We start from the raw sequence: 12,858 nt of genomic DNA, 5'->3' as shown, positions 1-12,858 counted from the left end.
GCTACCACAAAGATTCGGCTTGGAGCTAACATTGACTTTTCACCTCCGCTGGAGACGCTATACATCCATGAGGAGGAATCATAGAGTGATGGAGGAGACGCAGGAGGACAAGGGCATGGAGAAGAGCTAGAGGAGTTTAATTTTAGGAGTATGTTTGCTCCCAAAAGTAGCCAGTAGGGGTTAGAGAGGCCCACAAGAGGATTGGATGGTTGAAGATGATGAACAAGTTCATGGAAAGGAAGGTAAAGAACCTTACTGGGACACTTAAGGTAATGAGAGGAAAGATCAGGAAGCTCCAAGACAAGACAAGTTGTGCCTCAGCTCCAGCTCCAGCCCTTGCACCCACCTGGATGGGGAGGAGCGAGCCAGTTAGGCCATCATTAATGGGAGAACACACTATGTGTTCTAAGCCCAAAAAAATTAATAAAAAAGTGAATAGTGGGCTTAGATCAAATTTTCTGATCTTGAATGAGAACTGATCCAAACCCAGTTCTCATTTGTCGTGGCTCATCGTCATTGGTTGGTCGAGATGTTTTGGAAAGAAAGAAAAATTTTCATTTCTCCCCTTCTGTCTGAAATCGATTCTAGGTTTTCTTCTTTCTATGTTCCATCAACGCTCTGGGCAAATCTTCTTCACTCTCCCTCTCAGACCAATCGTGATTTTGCATACTCCTCTCATAATCTCAGGTTAGTAATTCAATTTGTAGTCTTAGGAGGAATTAGGTGACAAGATTGTAGAATTAGTCGGAATCTAGAATCCAAATTCGAATGGTATTTGATGTTTGTTGCAGACATGAAGAACCGCCAGGACAAAGAACTTGAGGGTTTGTGATTGGTGATATCAAAAAATAATTAATAAAAAAGTGATTGAATCTTTCTCGAGGGTTTGTGATTTGGTCGGAGAGGTTTCAGTTCACATCAGCTGTGAAACTCAATTCCGATGCAACTTGTATCAATGTGTTACCTTTTAGAGATTTTGAAGGTTCGAGCAAGTACTTTGTTATTTGTGATTCTAGAGGAAGGGTTTATGTGTTCTTGAGAAATGGTGATGTTTTGATTGAGTTTTTCACCACGGTTGATTTTCCCGTTACAGCTATGGTTTTAAGCGGGAAGCTCACAGTGTTGACTGAGAACAGAACGGTTTATGGCTCGAGTGTTGACATCTCACAGAAGGGCCTTGCCCGTGCTGCTAAGGTATGCTAACTCTGAGACTTAACCTGATGAGACTATATGCATCTTAAAGCTTGATATTTGTTTGTTCAAAACTGCATTTATGCGATTCATGAGTTGTGTAACATGTGAAGATTGTATTTTATATCCTCTTCAGAGATGGTTGAATGAAGATTGTTAATTTACATCAAATATGTGTGCATGTATTGTTTCAATTTCAGATGCTACGTTTGAAATTAAACAAGGGACCTTGCAACCTCAAATCTACTACACTCTATGATGGCTCCATCCTCGAGTTTGATTCTAGGCTGCAAGACATTGACGTCGGCACTTGCTTAGAGGTCCCCTTCTATTTTCTTGCTTCATTTCTTCATCATTTTTAAAATGTGTATTATCTTCAAGAAATCTGACTTTAACATATAATCTGTTCCGACTCTGTAGGTCATTGAACACATGGAGGAAGATCAAGCCTGTCAATTTGGGAAAACAGTTCTAACCTTGTTCCGCCCGAAACTTCTGATTATCTCCACACCAAACTACGAGTACAACAAAATTCTACATAAGCGTGCTCCAGACAACTCAGAAAAGAAATCCATTTCACAGCCACTCCAGTTCAGGAACCATGACCACAAGTTCGAATGGACAAGGAAACAGTTTAACCAGTGGGCAACTAAGCTCGCCAAAGGCTACCACTACAGCGTCGAGTTCAGCGGTGTTGGTGGGTCTGGCATAATAGATCCCGGATTTGCTTCTCAGATTGCTATTTTTAGACGGAAATCTTTGTCTGCTGTTAAAAGGAAGGACTCGGAAGGCTCGATGCAGCCTTATAAAGTCACTTGGGAATGGACAAGAAGAAATGGAGACAAAAAAGACTAATCTTTGGTTTACAAGAGTATCATCAACCAGAATAGACTTGTAGGTAAGTATTAATAATTTTTTGTCCAAGGATCATTGAATTTGGTTTGTATCTTTGTTCACATTCAAGTTTTGGTCTATAGTTAATAATAAATTACATCTTTGTAAAATGTTTAAGAATATTATATTATTATATATTTATTCTAAGAACACCATAATTAGTTCTCCCATTTTTTTTACCTATGATCTTAACAACTGATCTAACATTATTTTCACTATATATTTAATCTAAGAACACAAAAAAAAGTTCTCCCATTAATGATGCCCTTAGGGGAGCACACGACCTGGCCGAACCAGACCTGACAGAACACGCAGGAGTCACTCGGATGCTTACCCAGCTCCTGACCCGATGGGGTACTCGATGCCCTATTCGATGCCCTGTCCGAGCACCTAATCGGGTGACCATTCGGGTCCTTATCCCCAACTTTACCCGACGCCTTACTCTATGACCTATCTGATGCCACCTCCAAGCGACTACTCAGGTGACCACTCGGGTCCCTTCCCCCAGCCTTATCCATTCCACTACCCGATGCCATACCCGGTAAGCTACGCAATGCCGCACCCAATCCACCACTTGGATGCTGGTCCGAGCAAGTCGTCCGCGCACATTACCAAGCTTTTTGATGAGCTAACCCTGACATCCACTAAAGTCGGTGACAACCCTGTATACACCCTGGCGAGCATGGAGGCTGCTACAACCTTTTTCTTCACCAACCAATGATGTACAATTTTCATCCAACCATTGTAAATATCATTGCATTGTAATTTGTTTCATTTTATGATTCTTGGATTCTTTTTCAGACTTTTATTTACACAAGTGACTGTGTAATTTAAGTTTGGGGGAGGATCTGAGAATTTAATTAACATTGTTTTTATTTTCTTGTTTCAAATTTTTGCGTGATAGTTTCATTTATTTGAGTCTGCATATGTTTGCGTAGAAAAACGCAAAAAAAATTGTTTTTATTTTTAAATAACAAAAAAATGGAGCATGTAATTGCATTTACATTATAGGATTGAGTCTAGATTATTTCATATAGGATTGTTTGTCTATGCATTGGGGATTATGATGACTATAGCCGTGTAATCTCACCGATTAACTAGGATAAATTCAATGCCCTCGTTATTAACTGTTTGATGCTTGTTGATTAAGTTTGAAAGGTAGAACTGAACCACACCTTGAATACTTATACCTGCATTTGAAACTTAGTCGAAGCATGTTGTGATTTGATGTCATTCCCTATCTTACTTGAACCTAATCTTGACTAATAATTATCGAGTAATGCATTGAAATTAACCTCATGGACACATGATATGTATATATTTTACCTTGTTTAACCATAGTTTATTCACATCTTTTACATGTTTTATTAGCTTGTTTTGTTACTTTCTTGTAGTTTAAGGTCTGTTTGTGCATTAGAGTAGGATTTGCATTGCATTTGCATTATTTCTTGTTTAAACAGGTGAATTGGACTCAAGAAGCATGGAAATAGCATCTAGGATGAGAGGAGTGCAACCATTGAAGCAGATAGGAGTTGAATCAAGGAGAAGACCAACAAAGCATGAAGCACTCGACCACTCACTCGAGGTGGCAAACAGTCGAGTGTCGGTTCGAGCAGGGGGTCGAGTGCACATGCGGAGAAGAGAAAACATCCTGTTGAAGTTGATTCAGAGGAAACTGAAAGTGATGAGGAGATGGAGGTTGATATGAACCAGTAGCTGATGTTCAAGAACAAGAGAGTGAGAGTGGAGATGAAGTAGATTCTGGTGTTTTGTCACCAACACAGCTCTATGAAGCCTTCATGAGCATGAAGTTCCAAGGGACCAGGTATCCTCACAAGGAAACCATGGAGAAGCTTGGAATTGTTGAGGATATAAAGCTTCTATTTGTGAACTGCAGCTTAACAAAGTTCATGGGGATGAACATGAAGGGGTACAAGGAAGAGAGCTGTGAGTTCTTAGCTATAGTCCAAATGCACTACTTCAATGATATGCTTTCATCACCTTCACTGTTAGAGGCAAGCCTTATGAACTATCAATCTTGGAGTTAGCAACACTATATGGGCTTGAAACTGGGACTGAGTATAACATGGTGATACCAAGAGATGAGCTGTACTCCCTATGGCAAACAATTGGTGATGACAAGCCATATTACTCCTCCAGCACCAAGAGTTCCAAGATCAGAAGCCCAGTCCTAAGGTACTTCTACAAGGCTTTGGCAAATACTATGTTTACTTGAAGGGAAACTGGGAACTTGAATGAGGGAGAGCTTAAGATGATAGAAGCTGGGTTAGCAAGCTATACAAGAGGGGCTCAACTGGAGTCCTAACCATTGGAGGCATCATCACTCCAATCCTTGTGGCTGCTAATGTTCCATTGAGAGGTGAAAAGACCAAGCCAAGGTGGATAGACATCCCATACCTCACCTCTACTCTCATTCTAGCCAAGGAGAAGCATCATGGGAGATACTTGTTCAACTTTGATCACCCAACAGTGGGGAAGTCTCAGTTTGTTCTACCAAACCAAGAAGCAACAACTATAAGTGAAGGGCTTAACATTGATTTCTGGCCAGCAGCTGAGCTATTGTTTGATGGAACAGCCCCTTATGCTGAAGATGTTGATATGGCAGATGGAGAGGAGCAGTTCTATTTTGAAGACTATGAACCTCAGCCAAGAGACAACAGAGGTGTGAGAGAGACAACCAAGAGGATGACACTTCTCCAAAAGTGGAACAAGTGGCATGGGAAGACTGTTGAAAAGCTGAAGAAGAAGGTCGTGAAGATGTCCAAGTATATCAAGGGAATGAAGAAAGAGATTGCTGAGCTTAAGAGTGGAAACTCATCCCCAGCACCAACTGAGAATTTGAGGAGGAGTAGCTCAACCAGGGTATTGTCTAGGGCTGAAAACCCCTTGGAACCTTCAAGAGCTTCATCATTTGAGCCATTACAGAGGAGAAGAGGTCCAATTCGCGCAGAACAGCAGGTACCGAGGTACTCGACCAATGCACTCGAACCAACACTCGACCGAGTGCCTCCAATGCACTCGACCGAGCACTTCCCCAGGCCTCAATATGGTTTCCAAGCTCATCAAGGTTATCCACCTTACCCCTATGGCCAAGTTTACCCTCCTTACCCACCTCAGTACTTCATGAACCCTGCTTTCATGCACCAAGCCTTCTATGGACAACAAGGACAGCCATTCCACCCACCACAACCCACTCGACCAGGCAACTCGAGCAGGCACTCGACCGAGTGCATGTCCGGAGCTATAGTCGAGTTCCCCCTTCTCCATCAACAAGCCAAATTCAAGCCTTAGGCTCAAACTACACATATGACAACATGAGTGAGGCTGTTGATGACTTCTTCCACAACCAATAAGGTACCATCATCACCTTATCCACTGTTTATACCATTTAATTGCATATTTTGTTTGTTTTCAATTCTTAAATTCTCTTTCAAATTTTTATTACACAAGGGACTGTGTAATTTAAGTTTGGGAGAGGGTTTAAGACAAGCATTTAACATTGTTTTCTATTTTCTTATTTCAAATATTTAGCATAATCATATTAGTTCTTGCATTTCATCTATGGCATAAAAAAACCCTAAAAATTTGAATTTTTTTGAGAAAAATCTTTAAAAAAACAGAGTGTTTATGTAGTTTGCATTGCATATTAGGATCTTGTTAGCATATTTCATATAGGATTGTTTCATAATCTGCATTAGGGATCAATGATGAGTTTAGCCTTGTTAACTTGTTTAAATTCACTAAACTAGGATCAATGTCCAAGTTAATAGTACTTAGATGCTAGTTGAGTGGTTAGAAACATAAGATTGAACCAAGTCTAGAATTCCTATATTGCATTCTGGCCTAAATTGAAGCATGTTGTGATTTGAAGTCATTTCCTACTTATAAGAACCTAATATTGACTTTTAATTATCAGTTTGTGCATTATTTTAAACTCATGGATACTTTATACATATTTGGATCATCTTTCCCCTTTTTATCACTCTTGTTGATCCAAGTAGCTGATTTCATCATTGAATCAGTTTACCTACCCTTAACCAACCTTATTTTCAAGCCATGTTTATTCTTGAGTGTGTGAGGCCTATTTTGGGATTGAGCTTGGTAAAAAGTGTTAGGTTTGAACTGACAAGAATAAAGCCTTGTGTAGTTCTGGTTTGCATTTTTCAAACTAGATACGACTAGGTTTTAAATTCTAGGTTTGGGATTTGGTGTGTTTGAAAAATAAAAAGATAAGAGGGAAAAGAAAAAGAAAATGGTAAAGTCCTTAGGAGGGAAGTGTTTTTCAGTAAATTCAAGCTCAAAGTGAAAGAATGGGGTATTGTAAAAGTTTTAATTAAGGTTCTGGTCAAAGAAAAGAAAAGTCTAGTAAAAAGCTTTATGACTTGGGAAACAAGTAAGAAAAAGAGCCTTAACAATTAAGAAAGAAACCCCCATTCCACTAGACAAATCAAGTAAGAAACATCTCATAAGACTAAAAAACAAAAGAGAAAAAAGGCAAAAGATAAAAGATGAAGTTAAAGGATAAAACTAGGACATTATGGGATTAGAATGTTAGGAGCAAACACTTTGGGTGCCTTTGGGTAGACAAGGTTCTGTTCTTGTATGTGTCTAAGTGTTCTTACCTTTAGTCTTCTTCTAAAGCTCAATCCACTTTTTGTGAGAGAACACTTGTATTTGATAAGCCTCACTCAAAAGAGAGACCATTTTTGTCTCTAAACCCTTATTACCAAGCCAAATGAGTTTAAATATTGTATAATCTGATTCATGTTCTAGCTTAATGAATGTTAAAGGAAATGACTGATTTGAATGCATGTGGAAGTCTAAGGCTTGAATCAGTTAAGGTTGTGAAAGGCTTGTCTAAAATCTTTAAGTATAGCTCATTCACCTTGCATCCTAGTACTAGTAACTTGGACATTGATTCTAGCTAGTCGATTAACATGTTTAAGGTTCTCAGATCCCACTTTCAAACCTCTCCACCTGCTTATGTCTTGTTTGCTTGAGGGCAAGCAAAGACTAAGTTTGGGGGAGTTGAATCAAGGAGAAGACCAACAAAGCATGAAGCACTCGACCACCACTACTCGTGCACTCGACCGTGTGCTACTGAAGCACTCGACCGTGTGCTACTCAGGGACTTAACCGGTGGGGAGCAGAAGGATGGACCACTCGACCAAGGCCACTCGACCGCTTGTGGTCGAGTACATTGAGCCGACTTTCTATTTTGTTAGCTAGCCAAATCAGGGCTTCCGTTCCTCACTATATATATCCCTTGTACCCCATGGCGCCAGAAGACCCTCTTTAGGCAAAAAAGTACCTGTAGCCACCAAAAAAACCTTAGTTCTTACCCCTTAAAGGTTTTTAGCTTTTTAATATCATTTGCCACTTTTATTTACTGTTTTTCTCAGATTTTAATATATTGTAAGTCTCATAACTTTCTGGGTATTGAGAATCTGAGTTTGTTTCTTTATATTAAGTTATTGTTCATCATCTCATCTATCTTATCATGCTATTTTTATCATTTTCTGGGTTTATGTTCATCATCATCATGTTTTGTTCATCTGAGTAGTGAGTTAGGATTCTAGAGATGGATTAGGCTGGTATAGGGTTGTGGTTGTTTAGATTGGTTAAGCTTGTGTGATAATATATCTCTTATGGGTTAGATGTGCTCTAAGCTGTTCTTATATCTGATAGGGTAAGAATAGATCTTAAGCTTCCTTGCATCATACCAATGTTTAGGTTGTTAGATAAAGCTAATACTGGAGATTATCATGCTTATCCCAAGAGATTGGTTGTATAAGGTGATTTTTGACAAGTAATGGTCTGGTCCTTAATTCCTGTTTAGTATGGTTTCACCAATGAGAGTTGGGTTAGGATTTTACTTAAACTTGATCACTTCTGTCATGAGAGTGGATTAGTGAGTCATTAAGATCATTGTCTAGAGATAGCTCATGTTTGATTGAGGTTTGTTAACTAGTTTAGATAGCCACAACTTGAACACCAGCCCATGAATCCATCTTTGGAAGCCTACTTTGTTATCTGATTGTTTATTACCGCATCTTATCTTGTTTCATTGCATTCTGTTCTTTTTAAAGTTGTCAAGATTGCATATTTTATTCATACTGCTCAACTCGACCAGACCACTTGACCAGACACACGGTCGAGTGCTTGATCGAGCACCTTCAGGTTCTTTTATTTACTTTCTGTTTCATTTATGTTTCATTTAGTTTACTTTCTGCATCTTTATAGTTTTGTTTAGTTCTTGCTCTTGTCTAATTTACATTCAACATTATTTTACTTTCTGCATTTACATTTTTGTCATTAGGATTGTTAGTATCAAAACCATTTTCATATTTGGCTTGACTTGAGTCTCTGTTTACATATTGATTGCATGCATCACACACTACATAAGGGTATTGAAACACCCTGCATCCCATTCTGATCATCTTAGCCTAAGTCTGTTTGTTTGTTAGCATTCATTCATTCATAGGTTAAGATAGAAAAACAAAAGTGTTTCAACACAATACACATACTTGAATTATCTTTTTCCTTTTTTACCAGTCTTGTTAATCCAAGTAGCTGATTTCCATTATTGGAACTGTTCACCCCACCTTTAACCTTACCCTTCTTTCAAGACATTGCCATTCTTTGAGTGTTAGGCCTTTTTCGGATTGAGCTGAGTAGAAAGTGTTAGGTTTGAGCTGACAATAATATGATCCTAAGTAGTTCTAGTTTCGCATTATCCGGACAAGATAGGATTAGGTGAACATTTGTTTCAGGGATTTGAGAGTTTTTGGTTTAAAAAGAAAAAAAATTGGGAAAAGAAAAGGGTAAAAAATGTCTTCAGGAAGGGAGTGTGATCAAAGTAAAAATTCTAGTGAAGGATTTGGGAATAAAATAAAAAGTAGGTTCTAAAAAAAAGGGGGGGGGAAGAACCATAATTTATAAGAACACCAATCCACTAAAAGCGTTCAAAGAAAGAAACCACCCCTAAGACCAGCTAAAAAAAATGGTTTTAGAAAAGCTAAAGAGTAGAAATTAGACATTTGCTGGATGTAGATTAGGAAGGATCAAAATCGATATATGTACCTTTGGGTAGATGTGATCATATTTTTCTATGCATTTGTTGGAGCTTACCTTTAGCATTCTCCTAAACCTCAATCCATTTTTGTTGAGAGGAACCAATTTTTGAAAGACAAAACTCTTTGGAAAAGACACCACATTTGTCACTAAACCCTTCACTCTAGTCGAATGAGTTTGATGACAATGCATTGCTTGATTCATGGTTTTCTGCTAATGAATGTTAAAGGGAATGACAAATCTGAATGCATGTGTAGATTAGGGATAGAATCAGATTTTGTTGTGATTTGTGTGGTGAAAATTCTTAAGTAGAGTCCTTCACCATGCATCTTAGAGTTAATAACTTAGACATTGAATTTAACTAATTGATCAGTAAGTTTTGGCTCTAGGTCCCCACTTTCAAACCTTATCCTCTTACTTTTTTGCTAGAGTAATAACAAGAGATAAGTTTAGTGGTGTTGATGTCTCTCTATTTTACACCTTTTTAGGTATCTTTGTATTGTCTAAAGTCTAACCTTAGCATTTTTAGGTCTTTAACCTTAGATATTTGCATTTAGGTTGTTTAAGGTGTTGCATTGTTGTATTTTGGATGAAAACATGTGCTTTTGAGCTTTAAAAGAGCAAGAATGAGGAGTCATCGAGCATGTACCCGAAGGTGTGATCGTGCAATAAAACCAACCCGAGGCCTTAACCCGAAGAAGTAGATCTAAGCTCAAGAGAAACCACCCGAAGCCCTACCCGAGGAGGTGCTCGACCCTAGACTCGTGTAGGACTTGCTAGGTCAAGGGGTTTCCATATATCCCTTTCATATTTTTTGAGACCAGAACAAGCCACACACGACAGAGAGAGAGACCGAGAGCCACCAAAGGCAATTCCTAGCCGATTTTCATACTTTCTTAGAGAGATTTTAATTCTTAGAATTTGTCTTTACAGTTTGTAATTCTACTTTCCGTTCTCTACTTTATTTGATTATACTCAGTATTCTCAACATTCTTAATTATGCAATTCTTATTCATCTCTGTTTTACGTTGTTTTCGATGAGATCTCAAAGTTTCTAGGGATGGGATAGGTTAGTAAGTATTCTTAATCGATTAGGATGTTTTAGCTTGATTGCTTGTATGAAAATTCCCTTCTGGATTAGTGTTCATAGTGCTAGTTTCAAACCGAGAGGTTGGGATTATATTCTAGGCATCTCCTTACCGAGAGGTGTTTGATGAAATGGTTGAATCAACTAATGCCAGATATTTACTCACTTAGCCTAAGAGATTAGATGAGTAAGGAGTCTATTGACAATAGTGTATTGGATTTTAATGTCTGATTAGTCATGTTTCTCCAACGAGAGTTGAGTAAGGAAGTGATTAGGGTTGATTGTTTCTCCCATGAGAGTGGATTAGCAAGGTTTAGAAATTAATTGTCTAGGGAATAGATTGCTTGAGGCCTATAAAACATTCTAGGTTGATTAGGAATACTTATGAACCTATTACCCTATCCTTAGGAGCTTTCGTATTTTGATTGTTTAAACTTTTATCATTAACCCGACCACCAACCTGACCTAGTACTCGATCATCAGTATCGTCTGCTGCCACGAGTTGTTCATCATTTTTTTCTTATTTTCTTGTCACCCGACCACCTACTCAATCCGGTACTCGATTGCTTTCATCGTGTACCTCGGTCGAGTAGTTCTTTGTTTTATTAGTTTTATTTCTGTTCATTCTAGGTTGTTAGATAAAACCAGTCTATTGATTGGCTTGACTTGCATTGTTTTGAGTGCATTCTATCTGTTAACAGTAACCATTTGGATTGATAACCCTTTGTACTGCAATTGCATAGAGAATTGATACCCTAGGTGAAAATCCTATTATCACTCACAAAGTCACAGAAATGGGAAACCTGATTTTTATTATATCGACCTTACCGAAACACAATTATATCAAGAGAATACGATGAAGATTCAAAACAGAGACTCTCAAATGACTAAATCCCTCAACCATAACAGATCATTACGACGAAGAGGGTTGCAGAGATTTCTTAGGAAGAAGCATCAGAGGAGGAGAGTACCAGGGATACAATAACTCTTCATCTAGAGGTGTTTGGCTATTTGGGAGAAGAAGGATGGTGTTTTTTGCAACCTCTGCCCATGTCTTTGAGCTTATAGATCCATGAGGGAGGCAAAAATGTCTGAAAATCTGAACTTATGAGTCCCCATTTTCTGATTCATCTCTCACGAACTCTTTCTCAAGAAAAGAAAGCAAAGTAAAAGAGAAACTAATTTAAAGGGATTGAATGGAGGGTCATCTCTCTCTCTCTCTTTTTGATTTTGTTGTTGTTGTTTTGTTTTTGTTGTTGTTGTTTTGTTTTAGTTCTTGTGCTTTTGTCCTCTCTTTCAAAACATATCAGAGGTTAATGGAAAAAGGGTTTAATTTGATTTGGCTCCAAAGCATTCAAAACCAATGAGTGGCTTCCGTGTCAAGACTAATTCCAAAAACAACAGAGCGTTTCTAATTTTGTAATAATAGGTAATGGCAATCATAACCTGTCCCAAAAACTCAAAGATCTCCTTTTTGACAATCTAGAATCTCTTAAGAAACAAACATAGGTTTATGAAATTTACACTATGGTTGGATCGGGTAATCATGGATCCCACATTTATGACGTGAACTCCACACTATCTTTTTTAACGAGACTCTAAAAGTAGATATCTATAGGGGACACTCTCCGGCGACATTGCACCAGCTGAACTTTCCATTGAAAGGCAAAGATTTGTTTGGCGTTCCGGTGTATCTACTTCTTTATCCTAACGGGTAATTGTTGTTGTTTTTTTTCTTTTTCTTCTATTAACTTTCTCAAGTATGCTTTTGAAAAAAAAAAAAAAAAAAAAAAAAAAAAAAAATCTCATTTATTAGATTACTATTCTCCACATTTCAGTTTACAATTTGTGTTTTGCAGCTTGTGGACAATATGCATAACTAGATTTGATCCCCAAATATCTGAAAAAGAATTATGGTATAAGATTGGCTAGAAACTCGAAAGATGTAACCATATTGTAAATATATTTCTTCCTAAAGATCGAGTTCAACAAATTCCTTATTTGGGTAAATAATTTCCTCCATTTTGTAAAATTTTATTTTAATGGAAAAAGTAGACTCTAAAATAATCCCACATTTACTTGTTGACAAATAAATCTTTGCAGATTATTTTTTATATAACTACGCAAATTTGAACTATAATATGGCTAATATTATAGAACGTTGACTTGCTTTTTTTGTTTACAAGAAGGTGATTATCAACGTAACGTGTCCTTGAAAAAGGTAAACTCTTACTATCTAGGTCGTTAACCAAAACTTTGACCTAAATTTGCTTTCACTCAATAGTCAAACCTACAATGGAATTGAACTATATCATCCGATCCTCTCCATTTCTGATATGTTTTCTTCTTTTACTCACTAGATTTACACTGTGAGAAAGATACTCGAAGAAATCAAGCAAAGCTGGAAAAGAGATAACAGACTAACTAGAAGGTAAAATGTCTCTAATATTACTTAGATTTACTAAATTTATGAGAACTAAAATATGTACCCATGTTTTGCCCATAACCAGTCACATTCATTAATTTGGAGTGTTAAACAAGTGGTGCTTTGATGGAGGGATAATTGTTCATACGACAAACAGTGATCTGAC

At 37.7% G+C, this 12,858-nt stretch overlaps 1 protein-coding gene across 1 annotated transcript; it reads left to right on the top strand.

Annotated features, from left to right (window-relative positions):
* Nucleotides 1–215: 215 nt before the first annotated feature.
* Nucleotides 216–2,046, top strand: LOC104728186 (small RNA 2'-O-methyltransferase-like). The gene is made up of 5 exons (XM_087472583.1): nt 216–400; nt 589–687; nt 1,017–1,194; nt 1,392–1,511; nt 1,612–2,046. Exons 1-5 carry the CDS (start codon nt 216–218, stop codon nt 2,044–2,046), a joined length of 1,017 nt encoding a protein of 338 aa, XP_087328709.1.
* Nucleotides 2,047–12,858: the final 10,812 nt, after the last annotated feature.

The sequence above is a fragment of the Camelina sativa genome, chromosome 11, assembly GCF_030686135.1.
Source record: "Camelina sativa cultivar CO46 ecotype springtype chromosome 11, ASM3068613v1".
NCBI lineage: Eukaryota > Viridiplantae > Streptophyta > Magnoliopsida > Brassicales > Brassicaceae > Camelina > Camelina sativa.
This window is presented reverse-complemented; position numbering and strand designations above follow the sequence as displayed.